The sequence below is a fragment of the Pezoporus occidentalis genome, unplaced genomic scaffold, assembly GCF_034315485.1.
Source record: "Pezoporus occidentalis ecotype Australia unplaced genomic scaffold, CSIRO_AGI_Poc_V1 ctg25, whole genome shotgun sequence".
Taxonomy (NCBI): domain Eukaryota; kingdom Metazoa; phylum Chordata; class Aves; order Psittaciformes; family Psittacidae; genus Pezoporus; species Pezoporus occidentalis.
This window is the reverse complement of record NW_026914394.1, coordinates 4,163,363-4,185,757: the sequence shown is the minus strand read 5'-3', so window position 1 is coordinate 4,185,757 and position 22,395 is coordinate 4,163,363. Positions and strand designations below refer to the sequence as shown.

Below are 22,395 nucleotides of genomic sequence, written 5' to 3'. Positions count from 1 at the left end.
GCTACTAAGGGGGAGAGGAGGAAATCAAGGAATTAAAAGAACCCCAAGGCCACATACAATGTATTAACTGCAAAGTTCTTGTGCTTATTACTGCAAGATTGCAACAATGGAGACAAGAAAGCTCCTATGTGTTATGAATACATGGCAGGAAGAAAGAGCAGAATAACTGATTTTAACACAACACGGAATGTGTGTGGATTAAAAGCAAGATGTAGGCCAACACAATGTTGTCTTAACAGGTAATTACACGAGATTAGGTAACAAACAGTACATATTCAGGTTTTGTTTCTTGTGCTTCAATAGGACAGTTACACAGTACCTGTACTATTTGGTGTTGGAGTCTGATTTCCAAGTGATGCGACTACAGGTCCCACTGGCAAAGATGAGGGTCGCTGCTCTGACTTGCACAACTGAGCAGGTTCTAGGGGATATTTTGATATGTTAAACCCAAAATTCACATTTAAATATGAGAATTACATTTTTGTTGGGAAGGAGATAACACATTACTTCACCTTCAAAAATGTAATCCTTTTCTGTAAAAGCCATTCAGACTGAAAAACATGTTTCCATCACTACTATCTAGCTCTTGTTTATTATTCAGCAGAGACAGCTTTAAAAAAATTGCAGATATTGAGTTAAAAAGCATTTATTTTTTCTGAAAATTACAGAAGCGATTCAAGATTATGCAGCCCCTCCATCACTGCAGCTGCTCTGCTCATGAACATTTCCACTGAGGTTCTTTCTGTACACCATACCTGGAGGTATAACTGCTTGGGAAGGCATTGTGCTGATCACTGACTGTTCCAGAGGACTGGGCTGATATACTGCGTCAACTGGGTTTATAGTGCTCTGAGACAAAAGAAAAGCACAGTTTTTCTCAGTTAAAAAAAAACCAAACAAACCCTAAATGCTAAAGCATAGATAGCAATAACACTGTGAACACAAGAAATGCCCAAATGCAAGATAGTGAGTTCCTGAGAAAGTAAAACACAAATTGACAGTTGAGGACATAAGAAATACTTTCAATGTGGTAACACCTTAATTCTTTACACAGATTTGACACTAAACTGAATTTGCTACAGATCTGAATTGTGTTATAAAGAGCTCTTATTTCAGGTTTTAGCTTCTGCTATTCTTTCCAATGTCCATTAATTAATGTGCATGCAAAGAGTGGAAAGTTAGATGCAAATTATCTGCAAGAATTAAGATGGGTAGTCTGTATTTTTAGACTTTTTTATTATTTCCAAAAAAAGGCGATTTGACCAGACCATAGTAAAACAACCCATAATTACAACATGAATCATCAGCATGCTGACAGCCATGAAGTGGCTTAGTTGCCAAAACTCTTTCCAATGAGAAGTGACAGTTTTCAGCGCATCTCCAGTAGAGGACATTTCAGTCTGCTTATGAATGTGGGCACTTTGAAAATGAAGCACCAATTCAACTTGACACTCACAAAAATCACTGACTTCAGTATGTGTTCATGGCTTTCACACAGCAAGCCTCTTGAAAATCAAAACTGCAATGTTGTTTAATCCAAATCAGCATGATTTTTCCCTGCTTCACTGGCCTGCTTGTTATCACCTAAGCATTGCTTGTTATGTATGTTCACATACAACAACCAGAACTTTTACATTGTTCTGGGTTGTTGACTGGATAAAAGGCATATAAAACCCTTTTCTAAACATCCTGCAATTTAAAACCACTGATCCATGTCAGAACTGTGAAAATCTTTGCCTCAGTTTGCTAGGAAATCTTGCTGCTGTGCTTAAGCTGAAGAGTATCAAACACAGGGAAGGTCATAGAATACCAAGTTCTACCTTTTTTAAAAGCAAAACTGCTTTTAAAGTAGATGAAGTCTGCCTTTAAGTTCACTCAGTATGCTCATTCCTATCCTCTTTTTAGATCAATATTTAAAACAGAAGAGAGTCTTCATCTGCTCTTCCTTTCTTTTAGTCTATTAACTTCTATTTGGTACACAGACTGAGAGAAATGGTCATTTTAACCTTCCTCCTTCCATTTTCCTACAAAAAAAGACTTATTTCTTGCCTCTTTTCCTGGTTAATTGTAATTCTGAACTTTATCCTACATTAAAAATCATTGAAGCAGTGAAGATTATTATTTTTATAGCACAGGACTAATTTAACTGAAAACAAAACTATCATTCCCTGTTAATCTTTTGAAGATCTCCAGTTTAAGCTAAAAGGCATAAAAATTGTTTTCTCCATTTTCAATGGCGTTACTAGCCAGTATACAAGTAAATACTCCACTATATATACACTGTTATTCCACTGTATTCCAGCAAAAAAAATAAAATAAAATCAAATCAATGTCCCTTACACATTACTTCAAGTGCTTGTGCAATTATAATGCAACACAGGTAGGTCCCTGTCTCACATATTTCAGAGTTTAAAATCATGACCCTATTTCCAGGGTTAAGAAACTTAAGAATCAAGATGGCCCTATGATACACAGGATGCTCTTGCTGTCTCTGTCTCCCCTAGTTTTTAGGGAAACTAGTAACGTATATGATACGGAACACTGCTGTGTTAAAGTGAAAAACAAACAACAAAGTAACTTTGACTTTGTATGCAGGATTGTAACCTTATCCTTAAACAATTCTCCAAACTGCAAGGTGAACTGGAGTTTCTTGTTAGATATTTGGGGGTATGCCTCTATGGTTTAGAAACAGATGAAGGCAGACCTGAAAGTTTCCTACTCTGAGTTTAAGAACAACTTAAAAACAACCAGGCAGAAACAAAAAGACCATCATCCCACCATGGTATCAAACATTAATCATATTCCTGCCTAAATTTAAAATAAAATCCTGACCTCTAGGTCAAGATAACAGTGACCTCAATAGCATGAAAAATTCAGTCTTCACAATCACTAATGCATCAGTTAATATATTCTTACAGAAACACTTTTTTTTCTCTTCCCATTATAAGCCAACCCACAGATAATTAGAGTAGTGGCTAATCAAATTCACACTACAGTAAGTTGTAATATCTATGTGGAATTTCCAAGGTGCAGCTCTAATGTGCATACCACCTCTGCCTGTGGTAGTGTCTAGCTGCATAACTTCTCCTTTCCAGGGCAAATGACAGAACTTCTCATTGTACTAAGACCTGAATTATGTGGTTATCCACAGAGTAATTGTTCATCTTATTCACAATAGGCACGAAACCAGAATATGTATGTACATTTTTACTCCAAAGTTCACACCAGAGAAACATGCTGCTAAAGCTGTATATAATGGAAAGGCAAATAAACCTTGGGAATTATTGTCAGCTGTAACGGAAAGACGCTATGATTTTTAGAGTTGTGTTTTATTGAAACTAATCTCCTATTAAAAGTATCTGAAATGTACTCAAGTGACAAAAAGAGAACGAAGAAAGAGAAGTCACATATAACTGAAACCAAAGAGGACAGAAGTGACATTAAAAACATAGAAGTTATATTAAAGAAGAAAAATTGCTTAAACAGACACAATACAACTTTGCTTAATTGAGCAGCACTGTAGAAAAGACAAACTACTTGAAGCACAAAGATAGCCGGGTATTTCATACATAAAGATACTTCAGATGGAACATAAAACCGTTTCTATCCCCATCATTTCCCTTTCATCTGTTCACATAGCAGGTTTCTATCTCAGTGTTCAGTCATAACACTGCCATTTAGGACAGTCAGTATAAAACTGATTACTATGTTTTCTAAAGGCAAAGGTGTTAGCCAACCTCAGAAGCTAATGAATCAACAGTAATTTTAACAAGACACTGGAAGCAGTAAATCAGAGAAAGGAAGAAGTATGTTGCAAAATGAGTGGAAATTCAGGCCTCTGTTCACATGTTCTGCAGAATTAAAGGGAGATAAAGATTAGATTTAAACTTACTATAAGTCCATCTGCGTGCTGCTCCTCATTATTTTGGTCCTTAAGGAAAGAATGTTCAAAATATCAACATAACAGTCTTGTATGACTTATCAGTTGTGTTAAGTGAGAACAGCAAGTTTCTCTCAGGAATGTTTACAGTTTCAGCCATAAAATGGTCCTCATCATGCGACACAGTAACTAAACTTAGAAGAAACAATTCTATACATAGTCACTGCACCCCTGAAGATCAGTGCTTGCTGAGGATCTGTCCACACAAGTTTGATCAATTTTAAAAATACCCTTTCTGCACTGCAGAATACAGTTATGCTTTACAACATAGGCTCTTCCCAAGCACCTAAGAGCCCCCCGCAAACGTGGTCTGGAGCATCAGTGAGTCCCTGAAAACCAAAAGGCACAAAGCTCTCAGTTTCTGAAGTACTGTGATTAGCATACAGGTCAAGTTTCCAAAGGCCCTTTTTGCTTCTGAAAGACAAAAGAGCCTGTATATGTTAAATGCTTTTAACTTCTGCTTTCTGGTACCCCCTAAATTTATAAATGGTTTTATTTACAATATAGGATTTTGAGGGTTTTGCCTAGAAGCATACGTTAAAAAGCGGGCAACGTACACAATAAAGCCGTCATCAGTGGAAATTACACTAGCAACAGACAAGTTACAGCAATCTACACTTAGCATAGTTTTAACACTGTACCAGCAACAGTTTAAGTTTCACTGAACACTAAGCCAAATCACTTCTGTTGCAAAGTTCACATTAGCCAGCGTTATCTACGTTCAGTGTAAACCTTAGGACTTGTCTACAGCATTATTTCCCCAGATTCCCAGCTGTTAAGAGGAACAAAAGGAAAAAAAGAAGCTGTAGATAGTATTAGGAAAGTTGGCACATCCTTATGCTTTGATACCTTATACAGTCTTTCTTAGGTTATATAGCTGGCAATAGCCTGCTCAAATTTCATGTCTGCTGGTTGACATTTCTTAAGCAAGACTTTCTAGGACTGCAAACTGGGTTGTAAACCATTGAGTCCAAATACGTAATGTTTTACATATAAAATCCCCACATGATGCTATCATCTGTAAGACTTAAGAAATACAACACTAAGATGCTGCACTTGTACTGAAGCTTGCTATTCTTCTTCAGTAACACACAACCAACAATGCCATGTTGGTGAGGTAAGGAAGGCAGAAATGCCACAAAAGTAGGCAAGCAAGACTGACCAGAAACAGCGAAGTGAAAATGGGAAAGCAAAGATAGAAAACTAAATATCTAAATTGAAAACTAAATATCTAAATTAAAAACTAAATATCTAAATTATAGAAGCTACTTCTTAAAACATATATTTCTAAGACTGTAGTCTACCAAACCAACGACAGATCATTACATCTCTTTTACAACACACATATCAGCAAAGCTGGATATCTTCAATTGCCATACATGCAAAGGGGATAACATGAGTCTAATGCTCCACCTATCCATCCCACTTCGTTTATTTTGATTACTTTTTGATAAGTGATGTATGTATTACAACATATTCTTACATAGCTGGCATTTAGTTCATTATTCTGAAAACACCTTGGGTCACCTCAATTACAAGTGCCATGATTACACGCTTGATTTATGAGTAACTAAGGAAAATTTAACTGTCCGAGTCCTAAAGCAGGTTAAGAGTCCATGAAACAGCTCAACTTAACACACATTTAAAATAAAACAGAACCAAACCCCCAAAACAAAGCAAAACACCCAGGGTTGCATGGCTGTGTGTCTGAAACTGATTTTATGTTCTGAGAGAGGATAAGGGGGGGCTATAGGGATGCTGGGGATGGACTATTCATTAGGGACTGTAGTGATAGGACAAGGGGTAATGGGTTCAAACTTAACAGGGGAAGTTTAGATTGGATATAAGGAAGAAGGGTGGTGAGGCATTTGAATGGGTTGCCCAGGGAAGCTGTGAATGCTCCATCCCTGGCAGTGTCCAAGGCCAGGTTGGACAGAGCCTTGGGTGACATGGTTTAATGTGAGGTGTCCCTGCCCATAGCAGGGGAGTTGGAACTAGATGATCTTAAGGTCCTTTCCAACCCTAACTATTCTATGATTCTATAACATTAACATACAGAAATAACCAGAGGGTAACTGTGAAGTCTGCTTCCTAATGAGCAAGGCACTGAAGAAGTAAAAACAGGGTGCAGGGGTGGTGTTAATATGATTTCTTGTCAGCAGGTGTACCTGCCCTACAGTTTGGGGGGGGGGGGGAAATCTTGCAGAATCTTTCAAGGTTCTATACCAGAGAACAGAAAGCTTTCAGTCAGACAAAATACATGTTTACATATAATGCTTCATACACATGCAACATATAGAGCTGTAAATAAATCCTTAACCCCCCCTGTATTCTTAATTCCCTACAGCAGTAAGAAATCAAGATACCAACACAGTTTATAGAAAAGGCAAGGGGGAACAGAACTGCCATGTAGTCAACAAGTATAGCTGCTTGAGAGAGAAGATGAGAGATGAAGCAGAGTAAAGGTTATTAAAACAGTGGGAAGACTTGAGAAGCTGTTTTTCACTACATGTGTATCAACATCTTCCAACTAACTACACATAAACCACTCACTGAAACCACCTTATCTTCAATAGCTCTACAAGAGCTTTAGATATGGTTTAGCAAAAAACACCAAAAAACCCCACTCCACAATGGATAAGCCCATCTATTTATACTGCTTAATATTTACTGGTGCTGAAAGGAGGACGTCAAGGTCTGTCTGATTTAGTGTAACAGAAAGCAAGTCTTAGTACCTGTGGCAGATGCAAATTCCACCTACCTTCATGCTTATATGGTAGTTGGAGCAGTAAAGCACTGAAAAAACGGCTACATCTGCCACTACAAGTTCAGTTGTGTCCATTATAAGCAAACCATCTAACCAACTTCAAAGTATGCTTAGCATCAATGCAAAATGAGCAGCCGTATTTGTTTATCCTCCAATAAACTTACCCATAACAGAATGGAATTTGATATTCAACAGAAGCAAGAAAACTAACTCAGCCACCTATTACCAGCTTTAATGAAGAACCTGAAAAGCAGCTTATAATTCTGATCATGTAGCAGAGCTTTTCTAAGAAGAGAAAAATATTGTAGGAATTAAACCTCTGTGAAAATAACTTGTAGAGTAACTAATAAAAAATGAGCAAGTCCTTTGTTGTACAAAGTTTCTCCAACAGCTACTTTAATGAAACAAGTCACATATAGTGGTGTGAGAAAACTAGGCAGAAAACCATCTCAACTATCCATAATTGACTCCATCAAAACCCCAAAGAATGACATATAGTCTGTTTCATTGTACTAAAACAATTCTAACTATATCCAGTACTAACTAACAGCAGATTGTTAAGTATTCACAAGACTTTTCTTGCTATCACTATGGTGAAGGACTCAAATAGTATCACTGCATGTTAAAGACTGTTCTAAGCTCTAGATTCATGTGGCACTAAACTATGTCAATGTACCTTACTACTTCTAAAATACTATTGGTTTTGTATAAACCTGTTACCTTACCAACCTTTTCTTCACAATTTTTAAGCTACTGATTTGCAATTTAATTTCACAAAATATTCACTGATCCTTTTAGTAAATGACTTTTGATCCTGCAAGGTTCTAAATACTTCAATTTTCACTGGCCTCAAAATTTTGTAACATGTATCTGGCATCTCAAATGAAGCCTAACAGCAGTACTGTATTTGAGAGTTACAGGAAACAAAAGGTGATCTAGACTACAGAAAAAAAGTGAAGAGTCTACGCCTGTTTCTGCATCAATAGGAATCTGTTCTGATTAAATTCAGCCTTAAATTCAGAAAATACCATAAATTAATGTCTTTGAAAAACACCATCTTCCTTCACTTTGGCTGCAAGACATAAATCAGCAGCTCATAATTAATGTATCCTAAACGCAGTATGTGAAGGCCTGTAAGGTCAGAACTTGACCAAAAAAAGTAAATCCAGGTCTCATCACATTTTAAAAAGTAACAAAACATTTAAGTGAAAAGCAGAAGTCCATCACCCATATTGCATTCTCAGAGAATACAATTCTTACTTCAAGAACATCCAACATCATCATGAACTTCAGACCTATGAAAATCTCAACTGGTTTAGCAAGGTTATTAACTATTTGTTAGTCACATTCTGAAATTAAACAAGAAGAAGAGTTTTGTTGTTTCTATTCTGTCACCCCTACGTTCATTTAGGTTCTTATTTAGTCTAATAGCAAACTCTGAAAAAGAAAGTTTATCTCGGAAGAAAAGCTGCATCATCAACACAACTGTTACCACAAACATTAACAGGACTGTTTGCTATGGAACTCAGTATCTCAGAAACTTCATTAACACAGCAGCATAAATCACCTTATACCATTTTTTAATATATATATATATCTCCTGTTTCAGATAACAGGCACTTCTAGATCAGTTGTTTTCACATAGATTAATGCTGTATAATGAATAGTTGACAGTGTACTTACTTTAGCGATCTGTAGCAACACAATGCAGTGTTTTATTGATTCTACCATGCTCTAAGAAAACAAAAATAACAGGAAAAAGAAACTTGCATTACTATTCTATAATATTTTGCGTGACAGGTATTTGTATTTGTTATACAGAATATTAACTGAAATAGTGGGTGAGAACTAAAAGGACACTCAGTTCTGTAGAGCCCCTACTTTCCCTTCCCCCCTTTTTTTTCCTCCAGAGACAAAAATATAGCAGTAGAAAACTGAAGTGTTCAAAAGCCACACACAACAAGGTTGTCAGGGTGAAATGTAGGTCAGCTTCAAACAAGTAAACTGCCAATGTGAAAAGAAGCTGAGAGAGCTGTGCTTGTTTAATCTGAAGAAGAAAAGGCTTGGAGAGACCTTATCAATGGGCATCAGTATCTGATTGGGATGGCAGGGTGTAAAGAAAATGGAGCTACACTGTTTTCATTGGTGCCCACTGACAGGACAACAGGCAATGGCCACACATTTTGAATCAAAATGCAGGAAATTCATCGTAAACCCAAGAAAGCACTTTTTTACTCTAGAGATGATCGGACACTGGAACAGGCTGCCCAGGAGTTTGCAGAGCCTCCACCCTTGGAATTACTCAGTACCCAGGTACACTTGGTCCTGGGCAACCTCCTCCAGCTGATCATGCTATGAGCATGGAGTTGGATTATAGACTTTCAGAGATTCCTTCCAACCTCAACTGTTCTATGATTCGACAATGCTAGACATAGATCTGAATACAGCACCAGAACCAGGCTGCCTCTGCCATCACACTGTTGGATGTAATATGGATTCCCACTTTTCTGTAAAAAGCTTTAAAAACTTCCCCAAGAAAATAAAGTGAATTTCAGAATCTCTATATAATACATATAAAAACTGAAGAAACTTACACTAGTTGTTTCTTTGAGACTTTCAATTTTCTGTAAAAGAAAAATCACAATAGTAGGTTAAATTTCCAGCAGCTGGGTACAGACACTGTATCTTGATCTTAAATTGAGGGAGGAAAGAAAAAGCAACCAACATGTTAAAGACTATTTCTGTATATAGACACAATTTTCATTTAGTAATTGACAAGACATAATCAAACTTGAAGATAATTAAAAGCTTAAAGATGACAAGGTTGGGAATTTCTGAGCAGTGACATTATACATATTTACCCATCAAGGTCTACACTTCAGTTTTGCATAACGCCAACGAAAATAAAACGCAGTGTGAAAACTCCAAGTTCAGTTTGTAGCTTTATACTGTATACTGAACAGTGGCACATGTCAATAATCAATATTACTTGACTTTACCATCATTTGAGTATAATAAACATATGCCATTAAGCACAGTTTAAAAATCACAGAAAAAACAGTGTACACGTGTTCTTGCTCTTTCTTCTAAGCCTCAAGTAAAAGTGCATCTGGAAATCTGCCCACTTAATTTTATCTAGAAACACTGGTTCATAAAGATTTCCTGTGTGGAACTGCACTTTAGGCATGCAAAAGGCATCTGCATGCCATTCTACACATTAGCATGTGCTATCCAAGGAGCATATGCATCCTGTTGATGTCCTTGGGTCTGCCTGCAGAAGCCAAAATTATTAAATTGGACTCAGCACTGACCCCCTCCTAATTCAATTACAGGACCTCTGTGCTTTGATTAATATGAGTGTCTTATGTGACTTCTGTCACAGCCTTTTTGATTCTTGAATAATCAAAGTGGTTAAAGGAACTTTTTTCTCCCACATCACTGCAAGCCAAATTCTACACTATCAGAGGGCAACATGCATCTATAAATCTACAGGAATGAAGTCTCAGCTCATGGATAAAAAGACAATAACAGCAGTGATGGCTTCCCAGACAATACCTGGGGAAAATTTGTTCAGCTATAATCTGTTCCATACACTACTCATAAGGTTGCTATTCATTTTCTTTGTGATTAATTGGCAAGAGGTGGACAAACAGCACCCAACTTCAGCCTTTTCCAATGGAAATTTCCATGCTGATCTAGGAAATAGCATATCAGGGATGTTATATCACAAAGGTATATTACATTTACATCAGCTGCTAGCAGACAAATATGTCACCAGCTACAAATTACATTGTTTTGTGTTTTGTTTTTCATGTCTTTACTATACTTCCAGTCCAAACTTTATCAACACGTATTGAACAAAACATTTAAAATATGACAGCAGTGAAGTTTTGAGCCTTTCAGCACCAAAAAAAGAATAGGTAATGTACCCAAACACAGATCTTGTCAGAGGAAAGATTATGCAGTTGAAATAAATCAGACTCAAAGCTTTACAGCCAACTGCAGGCAGCCATCAGTTTGGATTTTACTTTACCTATTTTTCCCTCAACATTTTATACAGTATTTACAGACCAAATAAACTCTATTTCATTCCCTTTACTGTTATCATCTTTGCCGAAAAACTGAAGGTGACATAAAGGCCATATAATGGAGTTCAGTCACACTGTTTTTCCCCTACCCATTGGTAATTTTCTGAACAACAAAGACATTGTTATTCTTACACGCAGGTAAAGACAAAAGGGTGTTTTGTCCAAGATGACACAGAAGATCTGAGACTGGAAAAACCTCAGGACTCCTGGTTTCCAACACAAATTAAATAATCATGATTTTACCTCTATTGAAATCTTCTTTGTGAACTGGCCATCTTAAGCAGTAATAGTATGCACTGATCCAGTATTTTTCACATTCGGGTGACAGACTCAGTCAGACAGACTCAGCCCCTGGGAAAACCCTTCTGAAGGGCACTGTCCCTGTCCTTCAAGGCTAAGCAAACACCAACATGGAACTCTGCATTTTCATGAGCAGTGTGCTTTTCACAATGGTGATGTAAAATAAGGTTTGTAAACTCTTCACCATAAGATCTCACACAAACACACTATAGACATGACACTGGGAAAAGAAAAACAAGTGGATAATCATTAGCAACAGAACTAGCATGCTTAAAAGAGTGGATGGTTTAGAGAATAAGTTAGAAGAATGCTTGTATCTCATCAATTGTACAGAACTACACTGTTATGTATATGCTCTGCTACAATCCTTATAAATTTATTCTTGCTATCTTTTGTTTAAGCTTCCATAAAAGTAAGCAATACAGATAATTTAGAAAATATGAAGCTATAAGGAAAAATCACAAGCAGGTAAAAAGAGGTATGCTGAAGATAAACAATAAAAATAAAATTCAAGAATATAATGTTCTACTAAAAGTAATCGTAATTTTCTCTCTTCAACATCCCTACTCTTTGAAAACTAATGGAGATGAAATCTTAGCAAGACAGTTTCCCTAGTTTTAGGTAATGAATACATATATTTTCAAATGAAACATCAATTTCCTGCAGACTTACATTTGCAGAATGCAGCCACATGCTATACCTAATCTAATTAAATTGCAGGCTGCCGCTGAAACTACTCCATTTACTTGCTGCTTGTTGCACATCCCTGGCATCTGATTTTTTTTATGAAGCTACTGGTGACCCAACACAAAGCTTTGGACATGATTTTTGCCTCATTCAATGATCCTGTAACTACAGAGGGATCAGCTCATTGAGCTAAGAGGGAGCAGAGGCATGTAGGCGTAGTAGCCAACTTTTAGAATCATTAAGATGTAAGCTGAATCTACAGGCTCAGGCACAGATTTACTTCACAAAAAATAATCATTGTCTAGTAGTGTAGCAAATAGCTTAAGCAGGGTACACTTCCCTGTTTAAGTAATGTGAGCTTTGTTCCAGCCTGCCAAATGTATACCTCTGATGCTTTTGGATACTTACAGCTTTATTCTCCCTGATACGTGTGGTCAAGATAGTTTCACAAAACTGAACAGCAAGGTTCACTTCAAGTTCTTACCAATAGTATTGCTAACACTGTAAGAAAAGTATGGTACTATTCTCATCTTCACCTTGAAACACCACTACCCTCAGGTCATGCACCTTCCTCTACTTCACACATAATCAGATATATACATTGTACTGCACCAACAGATTCAGCAAAACTGGCAGCACTGGTAGTTATCGTATGCTTGCAAGATAGAATGATCCCACTGCATAGTAGTAGTAGTTGTACTTCTGCCAGGGGTATCAATATAACACAGCAAATTCGTGATAGTCACCATTTCCATCTTCAAATTTCATTGTTACATCTGTTCTGTATTCTTCCAAGTTCAACAGGATCATCATGTCTCAAAGATATCCAAGAGATCTTAAAGCATCTTGGAACACCTATACTCTATACCATTACCTTCAAAATCCCAAATATTCTATAATTAAAAACCAGCTGTCCTGGTTTCCAATGCTCTGTACACTTGCAAGAACAATAGCTAGGGTTATAGATGTCTGGCTGTATCACTCAGGCAGCTGGGAAGCAAATAACATTCAAATAACCAAATCTTGTTTCCTCAGAAGAAAAAACTATGGGTTGGATGGAAATATCCTGAGGTTACACTTAGCTCACAGTCTGATAGCTGAACCATACTTCCATGAACAAATAGGAGAACCACTCAATGCAGTCTCAAAAGCCTCCTAGCTGCCTTAGTACAGGAAGAGACAGGATCAAAAAAGTGCTTTGGCAGGTCTTTCATTTTTAATAGAGAATAAATATAGTAATAGCAACACTCATCAAGATTTAAAGCCAGAGGAAGCTGACATATTCTGAACAAGCCTCCTGCTTTCTCTATAAAGTCAATCCGTCTGTCCCATAGACACCTTGTAGAGATAAAGAAAGAAATCAGCACAACATGCAGAATGCCTCCGGGGATTAGAAGCACTGTCACAGAGAAAAAGAAAGTACTGCCTGGTCGGCAAAGAAGCATCTGGAGGGAGGTCAAACTTGAAGGAGAACTCTTCCCAGTAGGACACGCTGAAGGACAAACACAAAACCTTTAGATCTTCCTCTTTTGGTCACTTGTCTACAGATTAAACACATTTACACAGAGAATGCCTGTACTTTAAAATTTAAATTATTTTTAAAAATATTTAAAATTATTTGAATGACACCAAGCTGTGTGGTTTGGTTGATACCCTGGAGGGAAGGAATGCCATCCAGAGGGACCCTGACATACTTGCGAGGTGGGCTGATGCCAACCTCATGAAGTTTAACCATGCCAAGTGCAAGGTCCTACACCTGGGTCGGAGCAATCCCAGGCACAGCTACAGAGAAGAGATTCAGAGCAGCCCTGAAGAGAAGGACTTGGGGGTGTTGGTTGATGAGAAAATGAACATGGGCAGGCAGTGTGCGCTTGCAGCCCAGAAAACCAACCGTATCCTGGGCTGCATCAAAAGGAGCGTGACCAGCAGGTCAAAGGAGGTGATCCTGCCCCTCTACTTTGCTCTTGTGAGACCTCACCTGGAGTATTGTGTGCAGTTCTGGTGTCCTCAGGGGACTGGAACACCTCCCATATGAAGACAGGCTGAGGAAGTTGGGGCTGTTCAGCCTGGAGAAGAGAAGGCTGCGTGGAGACCTCATAGCAGCCTTCCAGTATCTGAAGGGGGCCTATAGGGATGCTGGAGAGGGACTCTTCATTAGGGACTGTAGTGATAGGACAAGGGGTAATGGGTTGAAACTTAAACAGGGGAAGTTTAGATTGTATATAAGAAGTAAATTCTTTCCTGTTAGGGAGTTTGCGCGGGCAGGCGAGCAGGATGGTGAGCACTCGTTGTACAATCAGGGCCTGGTCCGGGAGCTCTGCTCTGGCTGCCCCGGTGGTGGCCAGCATAGGCACCCAGACAGAGCCGATGAGAGGGGAGGCTGCAGTGCAGAGCTCGGGGTGCAGAGAGTGCCTGCACCGGTCTTGTGAGGGAATGGTGCACAATGGGCAGGGCTGCACTCCTGCAGCAGGTGGCTGAGCTGCATGATGCTGTTAATAGACTGTGAGATGTCAGGGAAGCTGAGAGTAAGCAGGAATGTTTGCTCCTGGCCCAAACTGTGCAGGGGCCTCGAGCTTCACCTCTACCTTGGTGAGGCACTGGAATAGGTTGCCCAGGGAGGTTGTGAATGCTCCATCCCTGGCAGTGTTCAAGACCAGGCTGGACGAGGCCTTGGGTGGTACAATTTAGCATAAGGTGTCCCTGCCCACGGCAGGGGGGGTTGGAAGTAGATGATCTTAAGTTCCTTTCCAACCCTAACCTATGATTCTATGATTTTAAAAGCCTGTACATGCAGAAGGACTCCAGAGAGACCATCACTTGTGAAGTCCCTGAGATGCCACACAACACATCAAACAAGACGGATAAGACATGAAAGGTCACAGCCATTATAAATAATTAAACTAATCACAGAAAGCATCAAACTGTTTTCAAAACTGAAACCAAACACCAGCTTGTTTTTCATAAGTGAAACTGGGGGGAAAGAGGGAACTAGGATGAAATCCACTACTGCTTTATGATACTGGAATTACTGCATCTGCTGAAAACAAAAGCAACACCTCAGTAACAAACCCTTCATAAGGAACTATTAAATCCCTCCTCCACACCACACCAATTAACATACAAAACCAGCATGCTACTTAACTGCCAGACCCACACCATCAAGGTATGCTTAGGCCTTTCTTAAACATAGTGATCTGACTTATGAACTTGACTTTAAAACGGAATGGGAGTGATGCATAAAGACACACACTCACTATAAAAAGACAGTGCTCCCCTCAGAGCAAATTACATTTCTGACATCCTCACCTAAGGTGAATGAACTGTGGTATTTTCAGACTTCCAACATGTGGCACACTAGTCACAGAACTACGCAGGATGCAGACTGGTTATGTGAAACACATGATTCTTAGGGCTGTTTTTTCTTCAGATTAGCTTCGCTATTCCTACAAACATTAAACACTCATCCTTGTTACAGGTTTTGAAATTTAAGTTAAAAATGTTTTTGACTGCTGGATAATAGAGGAATAATCATTTCCTACAGACTGAAATTGTTTTTAATATGACATCCAATATTACTAAAAATTCTATTTGCAACCTATTCACAACACAAATAACGTTATCGGTTATTCAGATTGTTCTGATTTCTACAACTTGATGAATTTGAACTGTACTTTAAATTTCTACAGACTATATTGATGCACAAAACCCTCTGATAAAACAAAATAAGCAGTATTTAAGACAAAATGTACTTGCTTTTCTCTGTTCATCATCTTTGCAGTTCTGGAGCTTTTCATCAAAGAGCTAAAAGAAAGAGATACTTGTGAAAATCCTGGAAGTGTTATTTTTCCATATAAAAATCAGTCAGAAACACTGACATTTCAAAAGCAAAAGCTTTAAATTCTTAAGTTATACAATCCTAGCATTCCAGGGTCTTTAATAATAATAATCCCAGTATTATAACCAAAAGCAGTTTTTGCCTAATATTTCTTAACAGCATTTGTGATAGAATAAATTTGTAATTGATTTCTCACATTATCCCATACTGCAGACCAGATCTCAGACCCTGGCTAGTTCCACTGCTCAGCCTGACATGATTCTACCACAGTTTGAACAAAAAGGTGTGGTTAATTAATGCAAGTGAAACTCATCATAACACTTCAAAGTGCCTTTCTTTCATTTCAGCAAAGATTTCAGGGGTTTCTCAAAACAACTTCAACCTTTACCAACCCTTTCAGGTACTTTGTTATTCAGGTACACGCTTCAAACCATGTAAGATTTGTAAGTGCTTCTCCTGGGAATACATACAGTGATTTCCCAGCATTAACTTCTACTTATTTTTCTTAAAAGTGGAATATGAGATGCAGCTAAGCAAAAAAAAACAAATTATTACTGAAAAGCCTGCGTGTATATTTAACACAAACTGAGCTAAAACAGTTAAAAGTTACCTCTAGAGTGCATATACAAAAAGCCATTAAATACAAGTTGTTCAAGGAAGAAAAAAAGATTTAGGGTAATGCTCCAAAGTTCATTATATCTGCCCTTGCTCAGAAAAGAGGCTGTAATTGTTAGTAGCTGAGCTACAGTTCTTCACTCACCTGCCTGCATAAAACCTACTCATGTGTTTTCTTTCCCCCTTAAGGGCTGATTCCTGGCTCTAAAAAAAAACCAACACTGATCTCTGCCCATCCTCAAATTCGATCTTCTTTCATTATTAATAAATTCCTATACCCACTCCCACAGCTGGCCTGAAATAACAATTAGAAGGTGTAAAGATTTAAATACCTCCTTCAGTGAAGCGTGCTGGACGGCTCTGGAGCTGGAGAAAAAGCTGTCTCCTGATCAAGCCTTTGCAATTTAGCTTTGAATTTTGTTTGCACCTCTTCTGCCTACCTCCATTTTTGCTGGTATGCTCTTCCCCCTCTCTGCCCTCCCCTGCAACTGAATTTTGCTGAATAACCCACATGCATTGCTTGCTCATGATATCAGGGGAAAAGAATCCAAACCAGCAGAACTGAAGCCATCTTAACAGCAATTTTAACCTGCTGAGTCATGGGAAAAAGTGTCCTAACCAGCAGCATAAACTTTTTTTCTCAATAAGGTGAGTATTTTGATAACTTCATTACCTTCCCACCTACTCTTAAATAAATGTACAAAGCGTGAAGGAATTGTATTTGTATAAAAAACGTGCAGAATGTTTTCACTCAAGGAAACAGATTTCACTCAAGGAACAAATTATCTATCACTACTGTAACACCGTCTGAAACTATGTACAACTGTCGTTACGTACTACTTGACAACATTTTCCTCAAGATATATTCTAAAATATTATCAGCAGTACAATGATTTAATTAGGTTAAAATTCAGTTTGAGTTATCCCTGCCACTTCTATCAAGCTATGTATACAAAAGAACATTTCAGCCATTGTAAACCGTTCCATAAAATCTGTTTGTGATATTCTAAATTTTCTTACTCTGACAATCCCAAAATCCGTTCTAAAAGGAAGGCATTTTCAGCTTATTTCTGCCCTTAGCTTATACCTCTTAATTTTTACACTTCTAGTAAAAATCTCTTTATTTCAGTATTTAGAACTTACGTGACATTTAAGGTAGGGAAAAAGAGAAGATAAAAATCTATCGGCACGCTTCATATGTAAAAATAAAAGATGTTTTCTCCAGTTCGGTCAGCTCATTCAGATGAGCTCTCTCTGCATCCCACAATTACTAGACCAAGTGCTAAGCATAACACATGACTCTTTCCCTCTCTCAACAGTCTCTCCCTCTGTTGACCTTCCTTTCAGTCAGACCCTGAAACCCATGCTGACAAGCAGACTCCAATACACCAGTTAGTCACCATACCTTCAACTGGTCTATCAAGATCTGTAAGTAAGCATCGGCCTCTGTAAGTTTCTTGTCAAAATCATGAACGCTGGGAACAAATCCTGAATCCACACCCTAGATGTAGTAAGAATAAAAGATATTATTAGTTACGGAGGATGAAAAAGAGATAACGAAACTATGGGTTTTGCCTGCCAGCTGACTGATAAAATAACGCCTTGCCTCTCATCGTGCCATGTGGAAAAACAGGCAAACAGCTGAACGCATTTGTCTTCTATTTGCAGCTAAATCAGTAACAGCAAACTGCTATGCATTTTCAGTGGCGGTATAATCAGCACACACCAGAGTATTTCATTACTTGTGATTGAATGAATCCCCTTAAATTACACTAATTAAAGCTTCTTTTGAAAATGTAAAGGAGAATTCAAATTTTTCTGAAGACTGTCTTGTGATTTCATATCCCTACATCTCAGTTAAGGAAGACAAACCAAACCCAATAGGATGACTGCACTTTCCACACTCAGACAACACTGCTCAACGCACAGCTTCTAACCGTTAACTAACTAAACCACCAAGTGCTGAATCTTGCCTAAAATAAGGACCCAACTTTCTGCTGAAAAAAAAAAAAAATTATTGCTGGTTCCTTTACAGCTCTAATGATTTCCATCCTTGTCACTGTATTTGATTTCTTACATTTTGTTGCATATATCCCAAGTACAAAGTAACAGGGCCACGAGAATGATTATATTTTCTTGCTTGAAAAGTTGTTTCCCTTCACAATATACAACTCAAAGCCCACTTCTGCATACAACATAATCTCTACCTTTAAACTGATAAACCATGTATATAAAGACTTGAATGAACTCCCTCTGGGTCACCACATTTTTAATTACAGAAAAGAAAAGAGAAGATTCTTGGAATTGATTACTTCTGACTTCATGTTGGGGCTGCTCAGCCTGGAGAAGAGAAGGCTACGTGGAGACCTCATAGCAACCTTCCAGTATCTGAAGGGGGCCTATAGGGATACTGGGGAGGGACTCTTCATGAGGGACTGTAGTGACAGGACAAGGGGTAATGGGTTAAAACTTAAACAGGGGAAGTTTACATTGGGTATAAGGAAGAAGTTCTTTACTGTAAGGGTGGTGAGGCACTGGAATGGGTTACCCAGGGAGGTTGTGAATGCTCCATCCCTGGCAGTGTGCAAGGCCAGGTTGGATGAAGCCTTGGGTGACATGGTTTAGTGTGAGGTGTCCCTGCCCATAGCAGGGGAGTTGGAACTGGATGATCTTAAGGTCCTTTCCAACCCTAACTATTCTATGATTTTATGCACATGTGCTATGCAAACACATTTCAGGTTTGTTTATAGAATACCTTTAAGGCAAATGGAACTGCAGAACAAATATCAAAGCACTCCCAGCTGAAGAAAATTCATAGAATCTTAGAATGGTTTGGTTTGGAAAAGACCTTAAGATCACTCAGTTCCAACCTGCCTGCCATGGGCAGGGACACCTCACACTAGACCATGTCACCCAAGGCTCTGTCCAGCCTGGCCTTCAACACTGCCAGGACTTCTAGGATGCACAGCTAGTTGAGAACCTCAAAGGTCTGAATGCATGAAGACCAACCATTGGGGAAAACCACATTTAAAACAGGGGAAGATGAGCAATCGGTATTTGTAAAATCCTATATTAGCAAAGTTCCATATCAGCATAACATTTTCTCTGTCAATACAGTTTCTTTTATTTTTATATGATAATGGGTCATCATATTAAGAGCTTCACTGATGGCTCTTCGGAGATGTGAACACTTGTGTGCAATGCAGGAATGACTTGCTCTTAGGCCTGTCAAGCTATGTGGGCAGTATCACGCACACCCTACAACATACAGCCATGTGCTGACCGTAGAAGATGCTCTTCTTTATTCATTTGCCAAATCATAAATTCTGCTATGAACACCCAAATCTTGACAACATTCTACATCAGTAAATCTATCAATACAGATTAGTTTGTAAACCAGCATGAAAAGAATATACTTCACCCTGTATTAGACAGTTAACACTGGACAAATTTAGGAATAATATTTTGAAACAAGGAGGGGGGAGAGGAAGAAAACAACTATTTTGACTATGCTCAGAAATCTAAGAGAAGACAAAAACCATCCAGTGTAACAAGTTACCAAAAAGAAATTAACAGGCAGAAAGGAGCATCCTCTCAATCACGAAACTTTTGACACTCCCTCAAACCAGTCAAGTTTAAATTACATCAAAACTAGATATGAAACTATGCGAAATGAGTATTCTATTTCCCTGTTGAAAATTGAATTGTCTGCACAGCTAGCAGCCAACACCATCATTTCAGCAAATGGCCTAGCAAACTCAGTTAAAAACACCTGGAGGTCAGGTTTCATACACCAAAACTGCATCTTTTTTTTCATACAGGAAAACTGCATGAGCTGGTTTCACAATGAGAAGGGGCTTGGACTAGGGAACTTTGAGGGGTCTTCTGCAGCTGAAGTTATGATGAGAGTTTAAAATAAGCACATTCAACTTATTAAAAAGAATAAGAACCCAGACTGCTTTAGATCTTCAGAAACACGCCGATTCTTTCTTACTGTCAGTACCAATCCAGAGTAATATAACCTGTTTTTCCACTGAATAACTAGTTCTATCGATAAGCACACTTTATTTACCTCAAATAACAACTACTACTGGCTGTGGAGGCAAGGAATTTACCAGACTTCCAGTCTGCCCACCACTCCCCAAAACAATACATTTAATATCTGACTCCTCCCCACAAAGAAACCTGTATTGGTAACAACTCTAGAGACAAGAGCAAAGGTAGCATAGCATTCTTTCCTTCATCCCTTCCTCCCTCCTACAACTTCTAGGATGTTCTCTTCAGGACATATCGAAAGCTTCAAAGGCTAGGCAAGGATGGGGTGAAAAGACTGCATCACCCTTAGAAGCAGCATACCAGAAAAATTTAAATATATTTAGCAAATAAAAGCATTACAGCAACTCGACCTCTGTGAAAAACAAACAGTAATGAAGGCAGGAAAACAAAGGAAAAGATAGAGGCAACAGCGAGGACTTGACAAGAGCTGTCCTTCCAGAATAGCTATATTTGGGGAGGAAAAGAGAAAGCTGTACAGAGCAGGCTTCCTTGTCGTTCTGAGGATACTTCTGCTGTATTCTTCATCGTGTTAGGATTCCAAGTAACAGAGAAAAAATCTTGTGGCAGTTAGTTTAAACTGTGTTTTAAGCAAGTAAGTGTTTTCCCTCCATCCGCAATACCTCAGCAGAAACGTATCCCTTGCCTACAGCATGTTTGATTCTGTCAAGTAGGACACTGCCTACAAAAATAGGCAAAAAGTGACAGAAAACTGAGGAAAATCAACAAATCTACTAGTAAGGGCAATAAACAATGGCACCTTCTTGTCTTTTATTTGTGACAAAGATAAGCATCTTTTTCCTCTGCTAGACTTTTAAAGCAATACTGAAAGCTTGGAATGTGAATGTCTCAAAATAGGTTTAAAATCTCAATGTGGAAACTAACCTGGGTTAAAACTAAACTCAGAAAGGCAGGACAGCAGCAAAAGAAGTTCTGGATTGGGCCAGACCAGAATCCAGTTCCAGCTTCAGCTGTTCTTGCCTACTGCCTCTTCCCTTTTGCTACGAGAAGCGAGACAGGACTGCTTCCAGCAGCAGTACCAACTCTGAAGTACTGGTGAAACCATGGTGAACTCTTCGCATTTTTAAGCCATTGTATCAGTCTTCACAGCAACCATCCCAGATTTGCTTCTTCACGTATCATTTTCTTACCCTGCTATTTGCTACTTCTGAAGTAAATACCCTGTTTAAATTATGAAGGTTATCTGGTTACTTTTCAGTCCCTTTGTCTCCACAGGGAGCCCCCTTAGAGGCAGAAATAATTTGAGGCATTACCTGAAAGGTTTTCATAAGTTTGGGTAGGAAATTGTTTGTAGCCTACAAGCATTTAAAGACTCTCTAATGTGGATTATCACTGTCATATCTACTCAGAAAGCATGAAAGACATCCTATTTGTGGAATGTGCAAGTTTCAGCTTTGTATTTTTATTTTAAAACAAGTTGGCAGTTAGTTGTCTTTTATGCAATTCTCAACAGTGTCTTTAGTTGCCACTTTAAGACACCAAGATACTCTAGCAGCACTAGAATGGCAGAAAGGAAAAGTACATTTCAAGACATGAGATTTAAGGCAAGAGTAAGTTTGAAATCTTTGGATAACACAGGGAAAGAGGAGAGGGAGGGGAAATCTCACCCTTTCCCCCTCCCCCCAAGTATTGCTCATCCCTCCAGTTCAGGATCCTACAGACAGGATCCTAACACTACCAGAATACAGGCACACATTCAGCCATTTAAAATTTAGTCAGTCTTTTTACTGAACAAGAATATAGTTACTGGTGTTCTCCAGGTAGATTCATATTTTAACAGCAGTCTTGCAACTCTCGGATCAAAGAAGAAAGTTACTGTGGTCCTAAAAGACATGAGTTATCTTCAAGTGGGTTTCACACACAAGAGAATTCCAGAGGCAAAAAGTACATGTAGCACTAGGGTGGCACTTGAAAGACAGACAAGGACGTTTATGCTAAACAAGATAACTAGAAGCACCTCCTGTCTGAATGGGATTGCTGTTTGACATAAGATGGTGCTGAGGAACAGAAGAAAATTTGAGGTAACTTCTCACCCTCCTACCTCTGCCCAGGCAAACAAGAAAGCTCAGCCACAATACACCTTCACCCC

The 22,395-nt window shown here is 38.5% G+C and overlaps 1 protein-coding gene across 5 annotated transcripts in view; it reads right to left on the bottom strand.

Annotated features, from left to right (window-relative positions):
• The window catches only part of OSBPL9 (oxysterol binding protein like 9), a 63,680-nt gene that overhangs the window by 11,787 nt on the left and 29,498 nt on the right, over positions 1-22,395 (bottom strand). For 4 of the 5 annotated variants that reach the window (XM_062623194.1, XM_062623197.1, XM_062623196.1 and 1 more), the window contains 7 exons: positions 17,638-17,733; positions 15,536-15,583; positions 9,302-9,331; positions 8,391-8,441; positions 3,893-3,931; positions 756-849; positions 320-421 (listed from right to left, as the gene is read on the bottom strand). In XM_062623194.1, coding sequence (XP_062479178.1) covers positions 320-421; positions 756-849; positions 3,893-3,931; positions 8,391-8,441; positions 9,302-9,331; positions 15,536-15,583; positions 17,638-17,733 — 460 coding nt within the window. The remainder of the gene's footprint in view (positions 1-319; positions 422-755; positions 850-3,892; positions 3,932-8,390; positions 8,442-9,301; positions 9,332-15,535; positions 15,584-17,637; positions 17,734-22,395) is intronic. The other variant, XM_062623195.1, reaches the window with a different exon arrangement.